We start from the raw sequence: 27,775 nt of genomic DNA, 5'->3' as shown, positions 1-27,775 counted from the left end.
ACTTTCCAAATCAGTATTGCATCCACACTGATATTGTGCTAATAGATTCACTTGATTTGCAGCAGTGTGAGCCAAGAACAGATATATGATCAACCACAATGTTTGCCTGTGGTTCATTATTGATGTCTAAACCTGTTACATTGGTAACAGTTAAATATTAAGCATTATACTTCACACGCAATATTCGAAAAGCAATATTGTAGTATTTACATATATAATTGGAAATATCACTTAACTATTATTTTTTACATGCTCAAAATAAAACAAAAATATATAAAATTTGAATGAAGACTTCAAATTTTCCACAAATCTACTCTTTGTAACCTTTTCCTTGCTTCTTATTGACAGTGGATTAAACCAAACAAAGGGATGAAATGTTAATCCTACCCTATGTAGCAAAGTTGCTAGCCTTAATATGCTCTAACTCATTGGCAACCTCAGTCATGGGAGGTCTCATGTCACTATCATGTGCAAGACATCTAAATGCCACCTCAGCGACCTTACGAATTGAATTCAATGTCGACACATCTTCGATTGGCTTAAGGAAAGGATCTATTATCTCATCCAAATTCCCCTTTCCGATCCTGTCGACAGCTAATGATGCCAAATTGACTTCACTATGTCTCCGAGAGAAGTCCACAGCTTTTAAAGCCGTAATGATTTCAACCATTACTACCCCGAAACTATAAACATCACTTTTATCAGTTAAATGAAAGTTTTGATGATATTGTGGATCTAGATACCCCGGGGTCCCTCGTGGGGCGGTTGAAATGTGCGAAGAGTCGGTTATACCCAGCCTAGAGAGACCAAAATCCGCTACTTTTGTTTTAAAGTTGTAATCCAACAAAATATTACATGACTTTACATCTCTATGATATATAGGCGGATTCATAGCTGAGTGTAGACAAGCAATGCCTTGAGCGATTTCAATGGCAATTGTAAGGCGAACGGGCCAAGGTAGCCCGCTACCTCTTTCTCTTTGCAAGTGCTCAGATAGTGTTCCGTTTGGCATGAACTCATAAATGAGTATTTGATCGTTCTTATCAAACGAGCAGCCTAATAAGCGAACAAGATTTGGGTGGTTAACCGAGGAGAGGAGGATAATTTCATTCATGACTTGATCAATGTCATCGCCATATTGATGTTTAATCCGTTTAATGGCTACCCATTCGCCTTTACCAATCTTGCCTTTGTATACCGTACCATAACCTCCGGTCCCAAGTTTTTGTTTATCGGAGAACCCATTGGTGGCATTTTGGATTTCTTTGTAGGAGTATATTGGAATAGTTATGCCTTTAGCTTTACAGAATCTTCGGTTTGACTTGCCTCGAGAGTTAGCATTGGTACGACGGCGAGTGTAGCAATACATTAGGCTTATGCTGGAGATCAATGCTGCTCCTATCGCGATGACTGTACGTGGTTGGTGATGAGTAATTTGTTAGATGACAAAAATAAATAAATATAAATATAAAAAATGGTGAATGGAAAATGAGAAAGTACTTCCAACAAGAACTCCAGCTCTTTCACTTCCTTTGCAGTGACCGAACATGAATTTCAAAGTGTTGCAATGGGAAGAAACAACTGGTTTTGCTGGCAATGAAAAAATGTTCTCTTTAATCACATGTTTATATATTCTTTCTTTAATCACATGCTAGTTTTGTTGATATATTTGTTGGAAAGATGAATTACCCCTTTAAACTTTCTCCTTTGCAAAGAAGATAGACATCCAATATGTTATATTGAAGTGAACAAATTACCAATTTGGCCAAAATCATTTCAAAAAATAAGTGATACGTTAAATTATAAATCGGGATATTGGATTTTAAGAATCTTAACGTTGATTGACACTAAACCCAACAAAAGAAATGTACCACGAAGTTCCAACTGTTAAACTTTTTTCTTCCTGATGGTATAGGGTGTAAATCATGTATTTTTAGGTTTTATTTTAGTAGTTTTACTTGTTTTTATTTAGAATTTCGGTACTTTAAGTATGCTTTTGATTTGTAGGTCAGTGAGAGTTAAAGATACTATTTGGAGGCAATTACGAGCATGATTTGAAGTCCCTGGAAGATCAGAGCCATTACACAAGTGTTGGAAACAAAAAGAAACAAATTGGTTGAATTTCAACTCCCAGAGTAAACTATGCCAGCGGTCAGAGTAGCTTACGCTGGGTCGCGAAATTCAGTTTTAAAGCATGGGCCCAGCTGCTATGTAAGTCATAAAAACCCTAGATCGAAGGACAATTCATTGCAGCTGTTTTTGGGACGAACTTTGGCCATTTTGGGAGCTTCGGAACACCTCCAATCACTACAAAATCCATCTTTAATCATCCTGAATCAAGAATTGAAGATCATATGATGACCATGACCGGCTAATTTCCCTCGAATCACACCCGGGATGCAGAGTATTGTATATTTGACAATTTTTCTCATGTGTTTATGAACAACTAATTGTAATTGTCTGCTATTGATCTATAAGCATTGATGTTTGGTATTATTGTGCAATTTTTCAGTAAAGCACGGCGCAGCTACTATATAGCCATAAAAACCCTAGATCATAGGACAATTCATTCCAACCGTTTTTGTTACGAACTTTGACCATTTTAGGAGCTCCGGAACACCTCCAATCATTACAAAATCCATCTTTAATCATCCTGAATCAATAATTGAAGATCATATGATGACCATGAGTGGCTAATTTCCCTCAAATCAAACCCGGGATGTAGAGTATTGTATATTTGACAGTTTTTCTCATGTGTTTATGAACAAGAATTGAAGATCATATATTTGACAATTTTTCTCATGTGTTTATGAGCATTCATGTTTGGTATTATGGTGCATTCAATCGGTTTAGGTTTATTTCACTCAGAATGATTAGTTTGCCAGTTGCTGTGATACTTGTTCATAGGGTTGTTTTGATTAGTTTACATGTGATGAAGCATACAATTGCCCTTAGTTGAGTCATACTGGCAGGGACCGTCAGTGCCTTGTGTTAGTGATTGTTGATTTTCGGGTATTTTGTATATATATTAGTGTGTTAGTTATGTAGTTTTGTTTAGTATATTGTTAGAACTTTGGTACTTCATACGTGCTTTTGTATTTTAGGTCATTGATCGTTGAAGATGCTAAATTGGAGACTTGTACGGGCATGGAATGATATCTCGGGAATACCGGAGCATAAATTGAAGTTTTGGGAAGTGTTAGAAGGATTCGGAAAGAGTTTGGATGAGAAACCTAAAGCCGATGCTAAAATTTAACAAGATTGGTTCACAAAAAGCGACCAAGAAGTAAAACAAGCATATCCTGGGCTAGAAAATGAGTTACGGGACCCATAATATATGAATTTTGGGTTTCTCAAAGAGAGGAATCCAAATATGAAGTTAGTTTGGACCATCGCGTTTCTGAAACTATCGCGCTGCGCGATGGTTCCCAAAAACGGGAAAGTTAGGGTTTTTGTTTAAAACATGTTTTGATGACCCTAATCGATTCCATTCAGTTCCATTCAGTTTCCAAAACACTTTTAGAGAAGAAGAGCAGCCTACCATCACTTCCAATCATCTCAAGGCCATAGATATGATCCATAACATCGTAATCGAACATCGAGGGATGCCGAGACGCGACTAGATCCTTCAAGTCATACCCGGGATGTGTAGTTTGTAATTTTTCAGTTATTTTCTCATGTACTAGAACCATTGATTGTAATTATCTTGATGTTAATCTATGAGTATTGATGTCTAGTATTATTGTGCAGAACGTCAGTTTAGGTTTATTTCGATCAGAACGATTAGTGTGCCAGTTGCTATGATAATTGCTTATAGGATTGTTTTGACCTGTTAATTGTGAGAAAGCATACGTTAGCCCTTATTTGAGTCATAGTGGCAGGGACCGTTTGATAACCCGTGCCGTGTGTTAGTGAGCGTGGATGCCTAAGGTTTAACCGGTTAGTCAGTCTGTAGTTGACACAGGATAGTTTATCTGTTATGTGCATGAGTTTACTGTTAGTTTGCTTACTTGAATTCCCGGGTGTGATTTGTCTTTGTTAATTGATTGAATACTTGATAACTTTTTTGCTTATTATAAAACACAAACTGTTTGCTAGTGTGATCAGCACTATAATTAAACTACTTTATAATGTTAGGAATTGATTCACTTCACACTGACCACATACTCCTCGTGTTCGACACCCTACTTACCCTAGCTTGCTTAGGTGATTCGGACATTGATTTAATTGTTTTTGATTAAATAGCGACAGTCTAGCATCAAAATGGCACCGTTTCCGGGGAGTTAGTGCGCTTAGTGTTTTTGTGTTAATTGATTTCTTAGTTTAAATTAGTTGTTATTTTTATTTTAGTTTAGTTTATTTTGTTTTCCCATTTTACGCGGGGTGTGTTATTTGTGCAGGTAACAGGTTTATGCACACCCGCCATTCAGAAAGAAATTCTCTACTAATTTACGAGCCAGAAATCGAATGGTTAGCTTAGTAGAACCGAGCTTAGATCAGACAGGCAGACATGGAAGGTCAAAACCAGAACCAGAATCAAAACCAAAACCCTCCACCCGAGATCAATGTTTTCCAACCCAAACCTAACCCATCAAATAACCAAAATCCACCAAATAATGACATACCACCACCAATAAACACCAATCAACAACCCCAAAATTCAGTCCGACAATCCAGAAATCGAAACCGAAATCTTGACAGACCCGGGCCATCAGTCCCGAACAACACCCCTCGTCACCGACAGCCGATTATATGGGATTTTAATCATGTTAGTATTCACACTGAGGACGAAGAAGAGGGAGATGAGGAAGAACGAGGACCAATGAATGACGGGTTTGAGCCGAGAGATGCAGATGAGGGTATGCAGATTGAAGAGGTTGATGAGGTTGAGGAACCGGTTGGGGTGAGAGGTAACAGGTGGAGGAACAGAAACCCGGATCAGGGTGGTATAGGAAGTTATCGGGAGGAACGAAGACAGCCGATTCAGGTTAACCGGGGAGGTTTTGAGGAACCGATAGCTAGATGAAGGAATTATGGGCTCCCGGCTCAGGGTGTTAACAGTCGGTTCAGACCGGCTATTTCAGATGGTGTCTCATCGATTGTCCCACGGGTTCACGTACAGAGGAAACCAACATTTAAATCACATCCGTCCTACATCAACATAGTTCCCCATTTTCACAGACTGGGATCTAAAGACCCATATTCACATCTGTCAGATTTTTCAGCTATTTGTGGGTCAATCGGTGACGGTACGTATGATCAGGATGAGGTCCGGTTGCGGTTGTTCCAGTTTTCACTAAAAGACAAAGCCAAACACTGGTTCAACTCGCTACCGATGCACGGTATTGAGAACTGGGGTGAGATGCAGCAGGTTTTCCTGAACTAGTATTATTCACAGTCGAAGACCATCAAGGCCTGAGTGGAGATTAGATATTTTTCACAGTTACCAGGTGAGTTATTCCACGAGGCCTTGACTCGTTACAAGGAAATGATTCGGAAGTGCCCGCACCATCAGATTGTGTTGTGGGAGTTAGTTAAGTGTTTCGTTGACGGGTTGACGTATGAAGACAGAAAACATTTGAAAGCTTCGTGTAATAGTCAGTTGTTGAATCAACCCGAGGAAGATGAATGAGAATTTTTGGAATTTATATGTGAAGATTCCAAGTTAGAGGTAGCTGCAGATCGAAGACGAAAACACGGGGTTACCTAATCGGTTAAATCAGCCTCGAGCGAGTCAGACAGAATTGCAGATTTGGAACGAGAACTCGCGGGTTATCAAAAAGAGAAAAAGAAAAAGGTTGGTAAGGTCGGGGTGAAATTTCCGGTTTGTGCAGAGTGTGGTGAGTTGGGGCATAAGACAGAAAATTGCCCCGAGTTTGATGAGGACGAGTATCCCGACGAGGAGGGGGTTAGTTATGCGTACGGGGATTCCAAAGACCAAGGGTTTAATTCAAACACCTATCACCCGGGCCTGAGGAACCACCCGAACTTCAGTTACGGGAACGCGTCGAGTCAGTCGAACCCGAAATTTCAGGGTCCAGTCAGAACCGACAACAGATAAGCTACCGCCAGGGCGGTTATTAGCAGGGTTCATACAATCAGAATAGCATTCGGGAGTATAACAGAGATGGTTACCGAGGTAACAGTTCATCGGTTAATCAGAATCAGGACCTGCAGAAGGGTAATTCAGGTAATTCAGATAAGTCGGTACATTCGAAGTTAGATACGTTGTTGAAGTTGGTGACAGATAATCAGAAAGAGACACAGAAACAGTTCGAGTTGAGAGATAAGTCTTCAGAGGCGATGTCAAAGCAGATTGATCAACTCGCTGCAGATGTGGCGAGATTCAGAAAAACGCGGGTCCGTTACCGAGCGATACCACAGTAAACCCGCAGCACTTTAGTTCAAGCTCTAAGAAAGGAAATAATGTGCACATCAATGCAGTATGTCTTCTACCTCAATTTGAAATTACTTGTGTTGAAGTTGATTCACCCCCACCGTATGTTGAGGCGGTGATGGAAGATGTTAGTGATGAGAACAATTGTGTTGGTCAAAAGGAAGCAATTTTCCAAAATGAATTGAGATTATAAACAAATGAATTGTCTTTTTGTGAAAATTTCACTTGTGAAAAATGTTTAAATAGCAAATTGACCAAAACGGGAGATGTGGAGGTGGAGGATAATACCACCTCGAGTAAACTCCAAGACCCAGGAGTGCCATTGTTATCAATTCAAATTGGGGAGTTTAAAACTGATCGGGCACTTCTAAATCTTGGAGTATGTGTTAGTATCATGCTTGGCAGTTTATATAATCAGTATGAGTTCGGCCCGTTAGAAAGTGTAAACACCACCGTGGTGTTGGCGGATCAAACTCATACACTCCCTCGGGGCATGGTTACTAATGTAATGATTCAGGTGGATGGATTTAGCTACCCAGTTGACTTCCTTGTACTTGATTATGCGAAAGAGAATATTAAACAATCTGAAGTCATACTGGGTCGGCCATTCCTTGCCACAACACATGCGGTAATTGATTGTGCTACGGGAGTTTAGGAAATTAAATGTGGGAACCGTGATAAGCGGTTATTATTATTTGAAAATTCTACTAACCCTCTTATTGACAAGTGTGTATCTGTAAGCAAGGATAGTACGAGGGAGGATGGTGCTGTAAATGACAGGAACGAGTTGAAAGGTAGCATGAAGAAGAAAGGTTGGAAGGAGAGAATGAGCAGGATGAAAGATGATGAGAAATTAGTAGCAGGGAATGGAAAGGTTGACAAGGAACCGGTGAGCCTCGTTGTGACCTCACCTGTTTATGAAGACAATTGATGCATTCGAGGCATTGTCGAGCTGTAGACACGCAATTCAGCGCTGACCGTGAGGCAACCCGGGGTTTGTAACAAATCCCAAATGTGGGGAGGTTTTGGTGAAGTGCAAGTCATGGAAGTTCGGTAAGCATTTGGTTAATTTCACATTAATCCAGGTACGCGTATATTTTGTTGTATTGGAACTTTGTGGGTGTAGTTCACTATAAACCCTCCCGAGACCTCACTCGTCCAACCGGGCTACCAGGGGGTTTAAAGGGCTTGTTGCATATGCTAAATGCAACCGTGATTCCTACGAAAGTGAGTTAGGTTTTTATTATTTTTTTTAATTAATTAACAAAATTTTTTATTAAACTGACTAACTCAGCTCGGTAATGATTTTTAAAATATAATAATATTAACTCTTGAAAGACCTAAGTCTTATACTTGTCAGTGGTTGCTTATACATGTCTTGAAATTTGTGCAGATTTGGTTAGACGGTATTGGTCAATGGTGGAGACGTGTGTCAAGAGTGTGTTGAGAGTTGTGGACCGAGTTTAGCATTGCATTGTTATTATTATCAGGTGATTTCAGTTTCATAAACTATTTTTTTATTTTTTATTTTAGTTGTTAGGAATGTAATTGTATAATTTGCTTAAGCCCATCACATTTGTTCCCCGAGTTTTTGAATTGTTAAACTGTCAATTCAACCCCGTTCCTCAAATGATTATTAATTGTTTTATTATTTTAACATTGAGGACAATGTCAACCTCAAGTGTGGGGATGGGGAAAATTTGAAATTTTTAGCCCGATAGTACCTCGAACATTATTCAGAAACTTAAGTTATTAACTATTACTTATTGCTATCAATGCCAAATTAGAGGTTTTTGGTCATGGTTGATTTTCAGCTTCTCGATAGTTTTCCCGACAAATGTTTTTAAAATAAGAAGTTGAAAATGGAACCATTTAGGCGGGGATAACGAGTCAAGGGGACGGGTATACATGTTTCATATCGGCAGCCCTTATTTCCAGACATATTGTGATATTAGCCCCTATACTTAATACACATATTATATAATAGATATAAAACATGTCTTGTCATTGATTGAGGGAAACCGGTATGTTTTACAGAATTAGAACTTGCTTGTCACATGCTTATCGAGATCTTAATACCACCACTTGTATGGGGATTAGGACTTTAGAAAACCCATTCCGTACATATTTCCCTACTAAATAAGTTCCTTACCCGACATTGTCCCTTAGGAGCCCGTTTGGACCATATTCCTTTTTCTTTTGCTAAACTGAACATTACATACAATTTCGGTCTTAGCCTTTATTTTATTTTAACCCGTGTGATGAAATCAAGTTCGTTATCGAGTCGTATATATTTTGAGTTGTACTTAGTCAGACGAGTTGTAAAGTTCAGAGTTGTAATTTTCGGTTATGTAAAGTTTGGTAAAAAAAAAAACCCTGAAAAATCAGCAAAAAGACAAAAAGAAATTATCAGTTTAGTATTTCAGTCGTTTTTAGCTGTTGAGTATGTAAATAACAGTTGATTGTGTAACTAGTTCGTTTGTATTCGTGAGTCTGTATATTGATTTGTTTAACTGGGTTTCATCCACCTGAGTCACTAAATAAGCCTAATCCGCACCCAAACCTAAGCCTCAGCAAAACCTTAGTCCGAGTCTTTATGCATCTGGTGGGTAATAGGTGGAGATAAGACTGACCAGCAAGCGTATTAACTTGTAACTCATATTAGGTATTTTGAGGGCAGAGACATATACTAGCACATCTTTTGCTAATCCAGATATTGAACCGAGTGGAGTGTTGATAGTGTGAGGGTATGAACATGTATGCCCTAACCAGAAACAAAGTACACTTGTCTGGGCAATTCTATAGTTTTATTGTAGCATTAACTTTATTTGTGGGTTGTCAATCTACAAATTTTCAGTCTGGAAAACTGGGTATGACCTTAAACCTTGCTAGTATTAATGGAGATAATTGATATACCTATGATGGAGGTTGATGTTTGTTTGAGAGTTTTGCTTGACGGAAAGCAAAATATAAGTGTTGGGATGTGATGCTCGGGTATTTGTATATATATTAGTGTGTTAATTATGTAGTTTTGTTTAGTATATTGTTAGAACTTTGGTACTTCATACGTGCTTTTGTATTTCAGGTCATTGATTGTTGAAGATGCTAAATTGGAGACTTGTACGAGCATGGAATGATATCTCGGGAATACCGGAGCATAAATTGAAGTTTTGGGAAGTGTTAGAAGGATTCGGGAAGAGTTTGAATGAGAAACCTAAAGCCGATGCTAAAATTTAACAAGATGGGTTCACAAAAACCTACCAGAAAGTAAAACGGGCATATCCTGGGCTAGAAAATGAGTTACGGGACCCATAATATATGAATTTTCAGTTTCTCGACGAGAGGAATCCAAATATGAAGTTAGTTTGGACCATCGCGTTTTCGAGACCATCGCGCTGCGCGATGGTTCCCAAAAACGGGAAAGTTAGGGTTTTTGTTTAAAACATGTTTTGACGACCCTAATCGATTCCATTCAGTTCCATTTAGTTTCCAGAGCACTTTTAGAGAAGGAGAGCAACCTACCATCACTTCCAATCATCTCAAGGCCATAGATATGTTCCATAACATCGTAATCGAAGACCGAGAGATGCCGAGACGCGGCTAAATCCTTCGAGTCATACCAGGGATGTATAGTTTGTAATCTTTCAGTAATTTTCTCATGTACTAGAACGATTGATTGTAATTATCTTGATAATATATGAGTATTGATGTCTAGTATTATTGTGCACAACGTCAGTTTAGGTTTATTTCGATCAGAACGATTAGTGTGCTAGTTGCTAGGATAATTGCTTATAGGATTGTTTTGACCTGTTAATTGTGAGAAAGCATACGTTTGACCTTAGTTGAGTCACACTGGCAGGGACCGTTTGATAACCCGTGCCGTGTGTTAGCGAGCGTGGATGCCTAAGGTTTAACCGGTTAGTCAGTCTGTAGTTGACACAGGATAGTTTATCTGTTATTTGCATGAGTTTGCTGTTAGTTTGCTTACTTGAATTCCCGGGTGTGATTTGTCTTTGTTAATTGATTAAATACTTGATTACTTGTTTGCTTATTATAAAACACAAACTGTTTGCTAGTGTGATCAGCACTTTAATTGAACTATATCATAATGTTAGGAATTGATTTCACTTCACACTGACCACATACTCCTCGTGTTCGACACCCTACTTACCCTAGCTTGCTTAGGTGATTAGGACATTGATTTAATTGTTTTTGACTAGATGGCGACAGTCTAGCATCAATTGTTGATGCCTAAAGTTTAACTAGTTAACCAACCTGATTTGATTATTGACAATTAATCTGTTAAATGATATGAGATTTCTGTTTTGCTGCATGCTTGAACCCCGGGTGTGAGTTGCTTTTGTGAACAGTTTGAACTTTGATTAATTTGCTTGTTTGATTTTAAAACCAATTCTTTGCTAGTGTTATCAGCACTCATAACTGCATACTTCATAATGTTAGGAATTAGTTACACTTTACACTGACCACATACTCCTTGTGATTCGACACCCTACTTGCCCTAATAGTTTAAGGTGATTAGGATATCTGATTATTATTATTTTTGACTAGATCACGACAGTCTAGCATCGCTTCCACTTAGTTTTCTTTATTTTTTCTTATTTTAACTAATGGAGTCAACTTTGTTGGTTTGGATGATATGTGTGAAAGGAATGGGTATTTAATATAACTTATCTCTTAGGTGCATTTTGTTTATTAAGATGTAAAATGTCTGTAGTTTGCAAACCACATCTGCAGGAATCTATAGAAGAAGATGTGGACCAAACCTTTGTAGTCTACAAGAAGAAGACTATTTGTTTTTTAACATCTGTAGATTGCTAAAATAATTGGTGTGTGTAAGAACTGTGGAAATGGGTGGTGGTGGATGGTGATAGTGGATGGTAGTGGTGGACGATTGGTGGTATGCAGTGAACCGTGGTGGTGGTGGAGGACGGTGGGTGGTTGTGGTCAACGGTGGTGGTAGTCGATGGTGGTGGTGGACGGTGGGTGGTGGTAGTGGACGGTGGTAGTGGTAGTGGTGGTGGTAGTGGACGGTGGTAGTGGTAGTGGTGGTGGGTGGTGGACGGTGGTGGTGGCGGACGGTGGGTGGTGGTAGTGGATGGTGTGGTGGTCGACGATGGGTGCTGGTGGTGATGGACAGTGGTGATGGTGGGTGGTGGTAGTGGACGGTGGTGGTGGGCGATGATGGGTGGTGGCGGACGATGGACGGTGGGTGGTGGTGGTGGCGCACGATGGGTGGTGGTGGTGGTGGATAGTGAGTGTTAGTAAGATGTGAAGAAGTGTGAAAAAATTGAATATTAGCTTATTTCTTAAAGCTATAAAAGCATATTTCAGATCTTTTTTTTTAAACAAATTGTCTTCAGAGGTTTATGTCTGCTCTCACACAGATATAAGCTTATTACATATCTTTTAATAAAAAACAAACATAACCTGGTTTGATGATTAAGCGGATATAATGTCCTAATATAATAATAAAATTCATAGTTATATAATTTGGATGTTGATATCACACCAATAACAAATTATCGGTAGTTGGAGTGGTTGGAAAATAACAGTATATTATTTAAGAACTCAAGAGGTAGAATGACAAAAAGAACCCGTAGCTTGAACAACTATATAGAATAGTTGCTATGAAACTAAAGCATTATTATATTAATAATTTGAAAATACATGAATGACATAATTTGTTTGCAAATGCAGTGCCACACACCTATTTCACATAAGCCAAAACACATCTACGTACTATTTGGTCAGCCCGTTAAGTAATCGTCAGCTCCATCGACACATTAAGCTAGTTTAGTGGCCGGTGGGTGTTGTAAACCAAACGTAATCGAACCAAACAATTCATTGTTAAATTAATTTGGTAATAACCAAACAAAAATGACATATCGATCTACTCATCTAAGTTATTTCTGGTAAGTTAGGCATGTTAATTAGACTGTACTTATCAGTTTGGATGAGACATACTAAGGTGTGTAGTGAATATTTTCTTATATATAGATCATGGTTATATTATTATAGACTTGAATGTAATTTTAGAGTTGTGTGGTCTTAAAATAGATAGATATATATATAACCTAACACACATGTAAGCAAACCTACCTTTGGCAGCATGTGACTAGAAAACATCGAATAACGTGTGCTGATCGAGACGCAAGACAATAATCAATTAATCATAGTTAATTCCGACATGTTTTAGTTACTATAATCAATTCATAAATAATTGCACAATAAGGTGCATAATAATATATAGATGATAACTAGTCAATAATGATTCATGGTGCAACTTTAATCAATCATATTATATTAAATAAATAAATAAATAAATAACGGAAATAAAATAAAATAGTAATTTTCACCACCACATTTCAAGACGAGCCCTTCTTTCTCAAAAATACATAAAAGGTCATTGAAGAACCGTTGGTCCGACCATTAAAACTTTACATCTACCGGATTATGAAACCACCAAGATCTAGCCACGTGTCCTAATAAAAAGGCGGGTCCGACGGTTTTACACCGTGTTTCTGTTGGATCGACTGTTTAAACTTCGGTCGGAATTTTCATATTAAAAAGTAGTCGGTCCTTGCAGGTTATCACCATCATATCTCACTCTAATTATTAATATATGAAACCAGATAAATGTAACCCGATGCAGAGATTTTGACTGCGTTTAATCAATGTTGCGGGATTTCAATCGTGCCTAGCCTAATCAATTTTGGGCGGACTACACAAATAGGTGACAGGTGTCATGAATATAATCGAGTTTATGTTCCGGCGGATAACATGTGAAAAACAGTTGGTTTTTGGATGAATATTTTGGGTATTTGTTAAAAAGGGTTTCTGGTCTTGGAATAACGGTGGTAAAAATGGCTATTTTTATCATTTTCCAATAAATAATAATTTTCCTAATAATACTTACCGGTAACCTAATTAACAACATACCTTTCCGGCAACCGGAGCTTGCTATATACCCATCACCATCATACCCATCCTTACAACCACACCGATAGGCACCACCACCGTCCACCGGCGACACAAACTCCGTACAGATCGCATCGTCGGAACACCGACACCGCCCTCTAAGCCACCACCCTAACTTAACCACTTGGACATTCAAAGACACCGCCGGTTTAGCACCAACTATCTTCACCACGACACCCGAAAGCAGAAACCGGCAACCCGTTTTCGTCACATTATCATAACCAAGAAACATATCATTCCTATCACCAGAGTAACAACTCACGTTACTATAAACATCCTCTTGACCACCACAATAAATAACCTGAAGATTAGGTTGGATTGTCGACTCCGGGACCGAGCAAGTTAACACTTTCTCAGTGCAGTTTTCCATCAGGAAGGCGTTATCGGACGTTGGCGCGTAGTTCTCACCGTAGAGATGGTGTAGGGTTTTGACTTCACGCCCACATTTGGCCGGAAGGCTGACTAGTAAGTCATCTTGGGTGAGTTTTTGTACGGCGAATTCGCCTATTACAACGGTGGAGTTGGTGGTGCAGTTTAACCGAATTTCGCAGCCAGAGGAGAACCCGAATGGGTATGGGATGTTGTTTAATATGCTGCCTGGGCATGTTTGATTACAATAGGGTTTTTGAGATGTGAATGAAGGGAAAATGGAGATTAAAGTTAATATGAAAATTGTTAAATCAATCATAATTATTATTTGATAATAATAACTTGTTGCAAGATTGATATGAAGAATGGATGAACGTTGAGGAGATTCAAGACTTTTAATGAAATTAATTATATTGTTAATGATTCACAAAAAACAAATTATGTTTTGTTGGAAGAATAAGTTATTATGAAATCATAATTGTTAAAAATTGAATATTAAATTGATAGGAATATAGAATTATGTATTATAAAATGATATTTGAAGATAAGGTTAGATTGAAATGATGTATAAATAATTAACTTTAAGTAATATGGCAAATAATATTAAAATGAAAAAGAAATATACAAATTTGATTAGGAGAAAGTGGGTTCTATCTGCGCATTGTGCCAGGCAGATAGGCAAATCAGGACGGCGGTAAAACTTAAGTATGGTCCCGAACATTGAATCTATCCAAATTCGGTTGATTTTCGTCATGTTTGTTACGGTATCGGAACTAAAAAAAATGATCTTCCGCTCGGTTCTATTCATTACAGTACTAGAACTAAAACAAAGCATGTTGAGTTTGCACGAATTCAATCGATTTTCGTCATGTTTGTTACGATACCGGAACTAAAACAAAAAAAATGGTATTCGGTCAGTTTTTGTAACGTTCATTACGAACCATAACTAAAACAAAAATAAAAAACAAAAACAAAAACAAAAACAAAACCTTGCTCCAATAAGGTGTTGTTAAGTGGCCAAACACAAAAACTTTCAATTGTAATAATAATAATAATAATAATAATAATAATAATAATAATAAAATAATAAAATCGGTGGCCCACTAAAAATGAAGTTGACAAAAAAAATCTACATATTAACCACCCTTCTCCGTTACCAAGACTCGAACCCGGTTGACAAGTGATGACCTAGAATCAAACCTATAATAATCACCCTGCCATACCTTCATTGTATCTACTTTAGAAAACTATCTTTTATATACTAAGAATAAAACTTTATCAAATGCAAGTTTGTGGCACAAAATGTCTACTTTCTATATATATTTCTATATATAGATAATTAGTTTCAAATTATAATCAATTTTCTTCTATTTGTTAGTTGTAAAATATATATATATATGGGAGAGATCTTTTGATAACCATGTTAAGTTTTAATAATTTAAAAACTCAATTCTTGGCTATACATTTAATTAAATGGATTGGATTACGTAGCTGAGATTAAATCTGACTAAAAAGTCAAGGTAGGAGAGAGAATAAAAATGTAAGTGATTACACTAGGTTTTACGTCCATTACACATGTGTAAAAAGGTCGGTGTGTAAAAAATTTTGTAATTTTTTTAAGTATATGTAACATACATATATTACGCATGTGTAAAAAAATTCAAAAAAAAAAGTTGTTATATTGAGTTCTTTCGAGTTCTTAAAACTCAAAGTGGTTCTCATTTAAAATCTCCCAATATATATATATATATATATATATATATATATAGGATCAGGATCATGTGAGAACTTTTTGAGAATTAAGAACTATGAGAACTATTTTGGACCACAAATAAACCCAAAAATAAAAAAATCATAATACAAAAAATACACAAAAATAAAAAAAGTAAAAAAACCAAAGTTCTTATTTATCATCCCGGTTTATAAAAAAAATCGATTTAGCTAAATTATACATATATATATATAATATGTGCATATATGTACACATGTGTTTTTTTTTCTATACACATATGTATAATTTAAGGTAAATGATAATGTACATATGTGTACATTACGTAACTAAAGATTAAATGAAAGTATACATATGTGTATAGGTATAATACGAAGACAGAATTACAGAAATTGTCCTTTATCTTTCACCCAAATTTCACTCGTTGTACCTGATCTTCAAAATTGATCTTTTTGGTCTTTTACGTTTCAAAATCCAACAGCGTTTGTCCTTTTCGCCTAACCCGGTTAGATTTTCTCGTTAACTCAGGTCATGTGCCTTGCACATGAGGACAAATTAGTCATTTTACCTACTAAATTAAATTAGTCTTCTTCTTCCTCCATAGCCATCAAGCTTTCCGGCAGCCACAACCAAGCTCTCCGGCAGCCACCGGCGCCGCCGTCTTCTCCGACAAAGAAAACCACCTCTACCTCCACTCCACCGGAAACCACCATGGTCAACCGTGTTTCAGTCCACCATGTCTATATATATGTATATATATAATTATATATATGCATTAACCCAGTCACTCCACTCTCCTATCCCTTTTGAGTTCGTCCACAACCACCGTAGCTTAATCTCCAACGAGCCACTACCACCATTTTCTCCGACAAGCCACCACCACTGCCACCGGAACCCACCATCACTAACCACCCTCACACCACCTCTTCCATCACTAACCATAGGCAGCCAACATTGCCACCTAAAAATATCGCCACCACACCGTTTGTCACCTTCACAGCACCTCTATTACCATAAACCTTCGACGCCACTCCACAGCTAGTCCCAACCCCACCTGACACTCAAATGGATAAACAAAAAGTTGGATTTATGCACCCTCCTGTCTGAATTGTAGAATTAACGGGCCGGATTAGTCGCCTCTGAAGAAATACCCAATTTTTAAGGTTTGTAGCGATAGGTCTACTGGAGACGTAGGAGAGATTCCGGCCGTCTTTTCTCCTCCTAGAGGTTGGGCGTCGCTGCACGCCCGCCGTCTGTTGCCCAGGCCTTATTCACTCCGGCATACTCCTCGAGAATTCTGATTTTGGATTGGAGTGTAACCTAGGTCCAGATGAGAATTATATTATTAAGCATGTGATCGCTGGAAAGCTTGGTGGTGGCTATGGAGGAGGAGGATGAGGAGGAGGAAATTATATATGTATAAATAATTAACTTAAGTAACATAGCAAAAAATATTAAAAATAAAAAGAAAGATACCAATTTGATTAGGAGAAAGTGGGCCAATAAGATGGAAATTGATTTCTTTTTTAAACCAAACTAGGGTTCTATTCGTGCATTGCGTCGGGCAGATAGGTAAACCAGGACGGTGGTAAAACTTAAGTATGGTCAGTCCCAAACGTTGCGGCAGTAAGTTGACACGAGTCCGGCCGGTTTTGGTTGTGTGCGTTATTGTACCGGAACTAAAACAAAAAAAAATAAAAATAAAAAACATTATAAAAATTGAGGTGGACCAATGGGGGAGTGTCGGTCGGTAAAACTCGAGCGTTGGTAAAGCCCGAATGTCGTCGGTCCCGAGCATTGAATCTATCCAAATTCGGTTCATTTTCGTTATGTTTGTTACGGTATCAGAACTAAAAAAAATGATCTTTCGCTCGGTTCTATTTGTTACGGTACTAAAACTAAAACAAAGCATGTTGAGTTTGCGCGAATTAAGTCGATTTTCATCATGTTTGTTGCGATACCGGAACTAAAACAAAAAAATGGTATTCGGTCAGTTTTTGTAACGTTCATTACGAACCATAACTAAAACAAAAACAAAAACAAAACCTTGCTCCAATAAGGTGTCGTTAAGTGGCCAAACACAATAACTTTCAATAATAATAATAATGGTGGCTGACTAAACTAAAATGAAGTTGATAAAAAAAATCTACATATTAACCACCCTTCCCAGTTACCAAGACTCGAACCTGGTTGACAAGTGATGACCTAGAATCAAACCTATAATAACCATCTTGCCATACCTTCATTTGTGTATTCTTTGGAAAACTATCTTTTATATACTAAGAATAAAACTTTATCAAATGCAAGTTTGTGGCACCAACTTTTTACTTACTATATATAGATAATTAGTTTCAAATTATAATCAATTTTCTTCTATTTGTTAGTTGTAAATTATATATATATATATATAGGGGAGGGACCTTTAGAGAACCATGTTGAGTTTTAAGAATCTAAGAACTCAATTCTTGGCTACACATTTAATTAAACGGATTGGATTACGTGGCTGAGATTAAATCTGACTAATAAGTCAAGGTAGGAGAGAAAATAAAAATGTAGGTGATTACACTAACTTTTAAGTCCGTTACACATGTGTAAAAAGGTCGGTGCGTAAAAATTCTGTAATTTTTTTTACGTATATGCAACATACATCTATTACGTATGTGTAAAAAAATTCAAAAAAAATTGTTATATTGAGTTCTTCCGAGTTCTTAAAACTCAAAGTGGTTCTCATTTAAAATCTCCCAAATATATATACATATAGGATCAGGATCATGTGAGAACTTTTTGGGAATTAAGAACTATGAAAACTATTTTGGACCACAAATAAACCCAAAAATAAAAAAATCATAATACAAAAAAAAAACACAAAAATAAAAAAAGTAAAAAAACCAAAGTTCTTATTTATCATCCCGGTTTCTAAAAAAAATCTCGGTTTAGCTAAATTATACATATATGTATAATATGTGCATATATGTACACATATGTTTTTTTTTTCTATACACATATGTATAATTTAAGGTAAATGATAATGTACATATGTGTACATTACGTAATTAAAGATTAAATGAAAGTATACATATGTGTATAGGTATAATACGAAGACAGATCTACAGAAATTGTCCTTTATCTTTCACCCAAATTTCATTCATTGTCCTTGATCTTCAAAATTGATCTTTTTTGTCTTTTACGTTTCAAAATCCAACATCGTTTGTCCTTTTCGCCTAACCCGGTTATATTTTGTCGTTAAGTCAGGTCATGTGTCTTGCACATGAGGTAAAATTAGTCATTTTACCTATTAAATTAAATTAGTCTTCTTCTTCCTCCATAGCCATCAAGCTTTCCGGCAGCCACTGCCGCCGCCTTCTTCTCCGACAAAGAAAACTACCTCTACCTCCACTCCACCGGAAACCACCATGGTTAACCGTGTTGCGGTCCACCATGTCTATGTATATATATATATATATATATATATATATATAATTATATATATGCATTAACCCAGTCACTCCACTCTCCTCTCCCCTTTGAGTTCGTCCACAACCACCGTAGCTTAATCTCCGGCGAGCGACCACCACCATTTTCTCCGACAAGCCACCACCACTGCCATCGAAACCCACCGTCACCAACCACCCTCACACCACCTCTTCCATCACTAACCATCGCAGCCACCATTGCCACCTAAAAATACCGCCACCACACCGTTTGTCACTTTCACAGCACCTCTATTTCCATCAACCTTCGACGCCACTCCACAGCTAGTCCCAACCCCACCTAACACTCAAATGGATAAACAAAAAGTTGGATTCATGCACCCTCCTGTCTGAATTGTACAATTAACGGGCCGGATTAGTCGCCTCTGAAGAAATACCCAATTTTTAAGGTTTGTGACAGCAGGTCTACTGGAGACATAGGAGAGATTCCGGCCGTCTTTTCTCCTCCTAGAGGTTGGGCGTCGCTGCACAAGCTCGCCGCCTGTTGCCCAGGCCTTATTCACTCCAGCATACTCCTCGAAAATTCCAATTTTGGATTGGAGTGTAACCTAGGTCCAGATGAGAATTATATTATTAAGCAGGTGACCGCTGGAAAGCTTGGTGGTGGCTATGGAGGAGGAGGGGGAAGAAGAAGAAGAAGAAGAAGAAGAAGAAGAAGAAGAAGAAGAAGAGAGAGAGAATTAAATTATATATTTTAAGTTTTTATTGTTTTTTTTATTAAAATTTTTTATTTAATAGGTAAATGACCAATTTGCCTTCATGTGCAAGGCACATGAGCTGACTTAACGAGAAAATCTAACCGGGTTAGGCGAAAGGACAAATACTGTTGGATCTTGAAACGTAAAGGACATAATAGATCAATTTTGAAGATCAGGGACAACGAGTGAAATTTGGGTGAAAGATAAAGGATAATTTCTGTTATTCTGTTTAATACGAATTAAAAAGAAAAAAAATTCGTTTTTTTAATGAAACCGGAATGAAATATAAGAATTTTGGTTTTATTACTTTAATTTTTTTTTTGTTTTATAATTTTTTAAATATTTTTTTAGAGGTTTTTTTAATGGTCAAAAATAGTTTTCAAAGTTCTCAATTTGTCAATGGTTCTCTTAAGATCCTTACCATATTTATATATATATATATATATATATATATATATATATATATATATAGGGGAGTTTTCAAATGAGAACCCCTTTGAGTTTTAAGAACTTGAAAGATATCAGTGTAACGATTTTTTTTTCGAATTTTTTTTAAACATGCGTAATATATGTAAGTTACATACACAAAAAAAAATTATGGAATTTTTTACACACCGAGCCGACTTTTTACACATGTGTAACGTACGTAAAAGTGAGTGTAACCACTTACATCTTTATTCTCTCTCATACTTTGACTTTTTTGTCAGATTTAATCTCAACCATATATTCCAATCCACCTAATTAAATGTGTGGCCTAGAATGGAGTTCTTAAGTTCTTACAACTCAACATGGTTCTCAAATGATTCCTCCCCTATATATATATATATATATATATATATATAATGAAACGATGAAAGGTGAAATAAAATAAGTGACACACAAGGTTTGAAACATGCATTACAACGGTTAAATAAATGAGCTTTTAAATACTTTGCAATGGAGAATAGAAATTATTAAACGTTATTTGAGATATGATATGACTGAAATTATGTATAATTTACTAACTAAAAATGCTAATCGTCCTTGCTTTTAGAGAATTGCTGGCTCTGTCTCGGCCTTTTTGCCTATAATCTAAGAAACTAGTAGCAAGAGGGCTCTAATAAATGGGGGCAACCTCATAGTTTTATATTTCACTCCTATCCCCTCATAAGAGGAGGATGCCAAGAGTTTCGCTCAACGACTTAAGGACTACCTGACCTGCTGACCTTCCTGCAATTCAATTCCCTAATGAAATCAACTACCTGTCTAAGTGCACTACCTGACTTCTCTATTGCATAACGCTTCTCACCTGACTTCATAATCACAGCTAAACTGCCTACTGTGAGGATCTAGTCGTTGCTTCATGCTTACCTTCCTTTATAAGAATAGGCTAGGATTAGTCCGGATCTAGCCTTAGTGTAGTAAATACCATCAGCAGGATGAAGTATATTTGAAGGAAGGCATTTATTCAAGTCTTTACTGAATTTGATATGCGTAGATTCGATTTGAAGAAGAGATTCTTTCTTGTAAGAACATGGCAAGCTAAGTGAAGTCATTCAGAATTGGCAAGCAACCTGAAGCACTAGACCAATAAGCTAGATCTTCCTGCGGGGCATTGCACATTAATATATTTGATTTCAAGTATCTCACATAAGTTACTATATATGTTTTAAAAATATCTATATCTTATTGTTAGAAGAGTTATGTGACATTCGTCAATTTTTAAACCCGAAACCCAACCCATTTTAAGATTACGATATAATTCGGGTCCGCATTTATTAATAAAAATATTGATTTTCATGTCATGTTGATTCATTGTTTTATATAATCTATTATTATTATTATTATTATTATTATTATTATACTTAGATGATATATAACCAAGTTTTCATTATTAATTTATTTCATAGTAACTTTAAGTCTTATATGTTTGTTAAATCACAAATAGTTTTACGCTCGGATTACTGAACCACATTCACATCATGCCAATTTGTAAACTCAGATAAACAATATATAGTTTATTAAATGGAATGTTTACTACTATTATATAAGTTACTATAGTTATTTTTATTTATTTACACTTATTATTTTTTAAGAATATTTCATGCTCATGTACCTTAGGGATGAGATCGGGAACATACCGGTACCGACCGGCCCCGGTCCCGAAAATCGTAAATTTTTGGTAGCGGCACAGGTACCGAAATCCTCGGTTCGGTACCGGTACTAGAACGGTACCGGTACCAAAGGTAAAAAAATCGGGAAATACCGGTATCGGTCCCGGTCCCGATACCGAAACTCAAAACTTTGGTACCGGTACCAGTACCAAATTAGCCCATCCTTAATGTACCTTGACCCTTCAAGTATTATACTATCTTCATTTTTCATCAATTGAGTCAAAACAATTTAATTATTCATTAGTATCGCTTAATACCAGCCTTTTGTCTAGTTATTGATATTAATTCTTTTAGCCTTGTTATTAATGATTTTATGGCTATATAAATCATACCTCCATCTATTATTTTCTCTTACCTAACTCATTTCTCACTCAAAATCTATCTTGCTCTCGATTGTCTTCTTGCTTCTTCATTTTGGTGTTTCATTTACTTTGACTTATCAAACTCAAACCGTCCAAGATTTCCAAGTCTTTCAAGCTTGTGTACATTATCCGGGTAATCTATATAATTGTTTTTAGTATGTTTTCACATGTTGATTATTATCATATCGTCAAACTACTTGACAAATGTGGTAAGGCCACATTTTCGCACTCGGTTCGTTAGTGTTCGGTTAAGTCAACGAATCGCACTCATTGAACTTGACTAACAAATATTATAACCAAAGTTTCTTTAAAAATATAATATATATTATTCTTAAATACGTAAATCCACCTTTTATAAATTCTTAAGTAAACAAATAAATTTCTAAAACTTTGTTTGTTTTCTTAAACAAGCCAAGAACCGAACCCGCGACTTTTATTCTTTTAAACTTTAATTCCTAACATACCATCTTAATCCTAGAATTTATTTCCCATCTAGGATCACTAGTCGAACCAATTTCCATCATTTCACTAGCTTAAATCGTGTCTGCCTCTTCGCTTATTTACGTGCATTTTTCAAGTGAGTTTTTCATAACCCCTTTTTACCGCTTTATAATATTCTTGGGGTGTAGCACGTCTCAAATTTTAATTCGTTGGTTATGCATTTGCTTTCAAACTGATTCACATTAGATCGTTTGGGTTGTAATTGTTCATACATATTGTTTATGATGTATACGTGTATTATGTGCAATGTGTTTACTGCTTTATGGTGAGACGCAATCGCAAGCAAACACAAAGTGGGAGGGTCCGACGGGACGTACATGCGCTAACTACCCTTCAACTTCGGTTGCAAAGAATGGTGGTATTATTATCATTCTCCTAGGTTGGAGCGCTATTTTTCGTTGCATTCCATTTACTTAATTTATGTTGAATATATATCGCATGACAATCGTTGAATCGCACATTTTATATATATTTATGTATGCACAAACTTATGAAAGCTTACCAACATGTGTTGTTGATAAAATATATTATTTTAAACGTGTTGCAGGTTGATACGATGAAGTGCCAGAACAAGAAAACTAGTTATATATACGTTAGGATTATATTCAATGAATAATATTTGTCTTATTACAATGTAATGATATTTGTTTTATTATCAAACTACTTGTGTACTTGTGAATTTATGAAATAAAATAATTTATATTGTCAATATTAATAGTATTACGAGCTTATAAGTAATCTGTACGTTGCATCCGGACGTATTTCGCTTAAAGCCGGGGTGCTTTAAGTTAATCCCTTGGTGCTATAATTTGCTAGGTATACACAAGCTTACGCGTTTTTTAAGGTGATTGTTGGGGTGGAGCCACGTACTCCTCCCACTCTTATCAAACCATGAAGGACATCCTCATGGTAATGACGCATAATCTAAAGGTTAAGGGTTTCAATTCTCTAATGTGCCGGTTTTATGGTGTCATGAGTAATAAATTGGAATATCGTTCAGAAAAACAAGTGCAGTAAAATTATTTCGTAAAAACAAGTGCAGTAAAATACATAAAAATCTTGTCAGGTCACAAGAAATCTAGTCTTAATAATTTCAAGTTATGCATGCATCTTATTAGTAACATCAAGCTTTGTATTATATTTTAAATTGAGCAACCATAAACATTGGATGGTAGCCTTGGGGTTAAAAGGACCTCTAAAGGCTTCTTCTTCGGAGTACTTAATCCTGGGCCTTCGGTCATATCCACCGGAAGATCTCCAGGTGGAACCAAGTCAAAAGAATGAACAAGACGAGCCAACGTCAGATTAAGCACGCCAAGTGAAAATGCGGCCGCTGGGCAAGATCGACGACCTAACCCAAATGGAATAAGGAAATATTGTTTTCGTGTCAAGTCGAGGTCTTTATGGTTTAAACCCATAAACCTTTCTGGTTGATATTTACTAGGATCATTCCAAATACTCGCATCCCTTTGTAACTTCCAAGCATTAATGATTACTTGAGTCCCAGCTTTAACTTTGTACCCTGCAACTGTACAGTCTTCTTGGGCCTCCCGTGGTACTAGAAGAGGGCCCGGCGGACAAAGGCGCATACTTTCCTTGATTACAGATTGAAGAAACACAAGCTTTTTTATGTCAGATTCATAAACTTGCCTGTCTTTACCAACATGTTTGAAGAGGTAGGTCCCAGCAGAGACCAGTTGGTCCCGCAAGACTCACCTGGAGCAGGGACGTCTGCGCAAAGGCCATCTGCTCCCGCAGGACCCACCATGCTCATAGGATCTTACGCGCAGTACACAAGCTGAACACGCAGGGAAAGCCTCCCAATGGTGAAGTACCCCGCCTGTTCCCGCAGTTGCGGATACAAGCCATCAGGAAAGGCTACCCGCAGACAGCAGGGCTACACGCACAAGACATTAGCTACTTCAGTAGTCACATGAAGGGATGAGCAAGGCGGGAACAATCCCGCCTAAATGAGCCAGTCTGATTCTGAAAGATCTCTTGTACCATACCTACAGAAGTATGGATAGGACAGACGATCTGACCAGAACAGCCCATGAGCCAATCACAGGGTGACAGCTCATCGACAACAGGACGAGGAGGAGCACCCTCTAGTACTGTTTCACTATTAGCCGCTGCCTACTCACCAACCCTTACTGAGGAGCATGCGCGGCCTACAGTTAGTGGAATAGTGTTACTGTTGGCCGTAACCTATTCACCAACCAGCATGGCCTGCGTACAATCCACAGTAAGTAGGACGTGCATAATCTACAGTTGGTGGAATAGTGCAGCCGACTTTGTTACTGTTGGCCGTAACCTACCCACCAACCAGTATGGCCTGTGCATAGTCCACTGTTGGTTGAACAGGAATACTATTCAGCCGGCTGTACCTTCTAGAAAACCTACCTTCGGCTATAAATACTCCAACATCTTGGAATGGTAAGATCATCTGCTATCCAGTTATCTAGCAATCTCTTAATATACACTTATATTCAGAGCAACCTAGTCTGATTCTCACGCCGGAGGGTGGTCACAAGGAGGAACCCCCCCCTTCTCAGTGACGAGCTTACGGTGTTTGTTTTGCAGGTCTCCTGAAGAACAGCCTTCTCAGCTAGACCTCATTCGTGGGAAACATTACTTAACCCCCAGATTATCTATAATCTGTACCGGGTCACTTAGTGTTTCTTCAATGTTCATCTAATTCATGTTGCAATTTCTTGATAACATCGGGATGGTTTAACAATAAAGAGATGGCCCAAGTTAGAGTCACAGAGGTTGCATCGGCGGCTCCAAGAATCAAGGTCTATAGAATAACAAACAATTTAAAGGCTATAACTATCAAAAGTTAATGTAAATAAAACTTAGTTCTCAATGCTTAATTCACGTGCATACACATATATGCAGAGCCAAGTTTATTTTTTAACTTGAGAACTATATAAGGCACTTGCACATAGTGGAAGATATATAATTAAAGCACGACACATAAATGCATTGTTTACCTCTCGTAGTTATTAGCGTATTCTTGGTTGTATATACAAAAATATATAAATTAAACTTACTAAACATGTAGACTTGATGACAGTATCAGGATCATGGTCGATACTGGAGAGTTTCCCTTCATCTTCAAGCGATAACATTGCATCGATAAAATCATTTACATGGTCTTTATTTTGTTGTAAATCTAATTCCCTCTTTTTTCGATGATCATCTAGCCACCCCCCGAGCACAACATCAAAATCCTTTGCCGTGCTCTTCATCTGCTTTTCATATCCTTGTAAATCTAACCCCCTAAGAAAAGGTATCACGTCAGACACCACAAAGACACCACTCAACCTAAAGAAATCCAGGATGGCTTTGTGGCACCTTTCCGCCTCATGATCATCTTTTCCAATACCAAAATATCGCTTCCCAGCCACCATCATCACAGTTATGTTTAACGTTAGATGGTCTAACCATTTATATAGTTCCACAACCACAGGCCGTTGTGAGTTTTCTTTCCATCGCCTATGGAGCTCGTTAATTCCAAAATTAATCTCCGATGAAGGGACATCTTTCTGCATCTTGTGGTTGGAGAGGAACTCAACGAGGACAATTTTTCTTATTTCACGCCAATAGGGTCCGTAAGGAGAAAACGTAAGCATCTTACTTTCGTAACTCATGTGCTTAACTGCAGCCGTGCTTGGTCTGGAAGATAATGCTTTGTCATTAACACTTAACAGTGAAGCATTCTTTTGCTACTTCCCAACTGCTAACAACGAATGCACAGCGGCTTCCTAGACGAATGTTGAAGGCAGGCCCATATTTATCGGCCATGGCACCTAGTTTAAGGTGAAGAAGTTTGTCACCAATTAGCTGGTGGAGGTGTCCTATAATTGGCAATGCACCAGCTGCTTCAGGAGCTTCACTTTCCGTTGATTTCCACTTGGTTCGATGACTAAATATGACATAGAAGAATAACAATATTGAAAGAGTAAACACAATTAGTTCGAGTGAATAATTCATTGTGCCCTTGTATTTTTGTTGTGTTTAGAAATTAATATCACTTTGGGACTATATTAGTGAGGATCCTCATATATAGTAATTAAAAAAGTGTAAATTGAAAATTGGAAGTGCATAGATTAGGGGTGTTCAAAAGAATCCGAATTCGTATCCGGATTATCCGAATATCCGTATCCGAACTATCTGGAATTTCAAATTCGGATTTGGATAGCAATTCTAGGATTTTTCGGATAGTTCGGGTATCCGAACTATCCGAAATATTAAATTTAGCATTTTTAATTATTTAATATATATATATAAACATATATTTTGTAGAAGGGTCAAGTTACTTTAAAAAGGGAGACAAAAATGAAAAGGATGAGAAGAATTTATAGCCACACAAAAAAACCCTTAAAAAGTTAAAAAAATTAAATTAAAAATCAGAACTCAAAATTTAATAAAAAAAAAGTAAAAACCTAAAAATGTTTCCATCGTCTTTCTCGTTCTTAAAAAAAAACACAATGTTGAGGTAAAAGATCATTGTGTCTTTTTGTTTATCATTGTGTTTGTATTTATTTTCGTCTTTGACATTGTATCTTTTTTTCTTAATATTGTGTTATATTACTCAACATTGTATTATATTTTGTTCGGTATTGTGCTATATTTTGTGATCTATTGTGTCTTTTTTTAGTTATAATTGTGTCTTTTGTTCATTTTCGTCATCGTGTCTTTCGTCTCTACATTGCGTCTTTTCGGCGGTTTTTTTTGGAACGAGGATGACGAGGGAAACACTATTGTTTTTTTAATTTTTGTTGTTTTTTATTTATATTTTGAGTTATAATTTCTTTTATTAATTTAAAAAAATTTTTTTTTTTGTGTGACCGCACATTCTTCTCACTCCTCTCATTTCCCATTTTAGACACCCTAACATTAACATCAGTTCTTTCATTCATGCTGCCGTCTTCAACCTTCCAAACCGCCATTCATTCCTTCACCAATGGTAACTAACCTTCGCACGCAACTGTGGTTATTGTTCGACGCATCTTCTATCTTACTTTGGCACTCGATTTTGGCAATCGATTCACCATTCGATACTGGAGC

The 27,775-nt window shown here is 37.1% G+C and overlaps 1 protein-coding gene and 1 pseudogene across 1 annotated transcript; both read right to left on the bottom strand.

The window, feature by feature from the left end:
* Positions 1-345: 345 nt before the first annotated feature.
* LOC143557830 (wall-associated receptor kinase-like 14) lies at positions 346-14,113 on the bottom strand. The gene is made up of 3 exons (XM_077046805.1): positions 13,358-14,113; positions 1,501-1,590; positions 346-1,410 (listed from the first exon to the last, which is right to left on the bottom strand). Exons 1-3 carry the CDS (start codon positions 14,082-14,084, stop codon positions 389-391), a joined length of 1,839 nt encoding a protein of 612 aa, XP_076902920.1. The 5' UTR covers positions 14,085-14,113; the 3' UTR covers positions 346-388.
* Positions 14,114-16,408: 2,295 nt separating this feature from the next.
* LOC143557828 (xanthotoxin 5-hydroxylase CYP82C4-like) lies at positions 16,409-26,698 on the bottom strand (annotated as a pseudogene).
* Positions 26,699-27,775: the final 1,077 nt, after the last annotated feature.

The sequence above is a fragment of the Bidens hawaiensis genome, unplaced genomic scaffold, assembly GCF_021521415.1.
Source record: "Bidens hawaiensis isolate Kalapana, Puna unplaced genomic scaffold, B.hawaiensis_p1.1 tig00019200_1, whole genome shotgun sequence".
Classification (NCBI taxonomy): domain Eukaryota; kingdom Viridiplantae; phylum Streptophyta; class Magnoliopsida; order Asterales; family Asteraceae; genus Bidens; species Bidens hawaiensis.
Note: the sequence above shows the minus strand (reverse complement) of the source record. Positions and strands in the feature narration are given on the sequence as shown.

Excerpts from the sequence above, each read along its gene's own strand:
- LOC143557830 (XM_077046805.1), bottom strand. The coding sequence starts at position 14,084 with ATGATTGATTTAACAATTTTCATATTAACTTTAATCTCCATTTTCCCT. Across the intron at positions 1,591-13,357 it reads AAGCTCCGGTTGCCGGAAAG|CAAAACCAGTTGTTTCTTCC; the intron begins GTATGTTGTTAA and ends TTTCATTGCCAG. Across the intron at positions 1,411-1,500 it reads AGCTGGAGTTCTTGTTGGAA|TCATCGCGATAGGAGCAGCA; the intron begins GTACTTTCTCAT and ends AACCACGTACAG.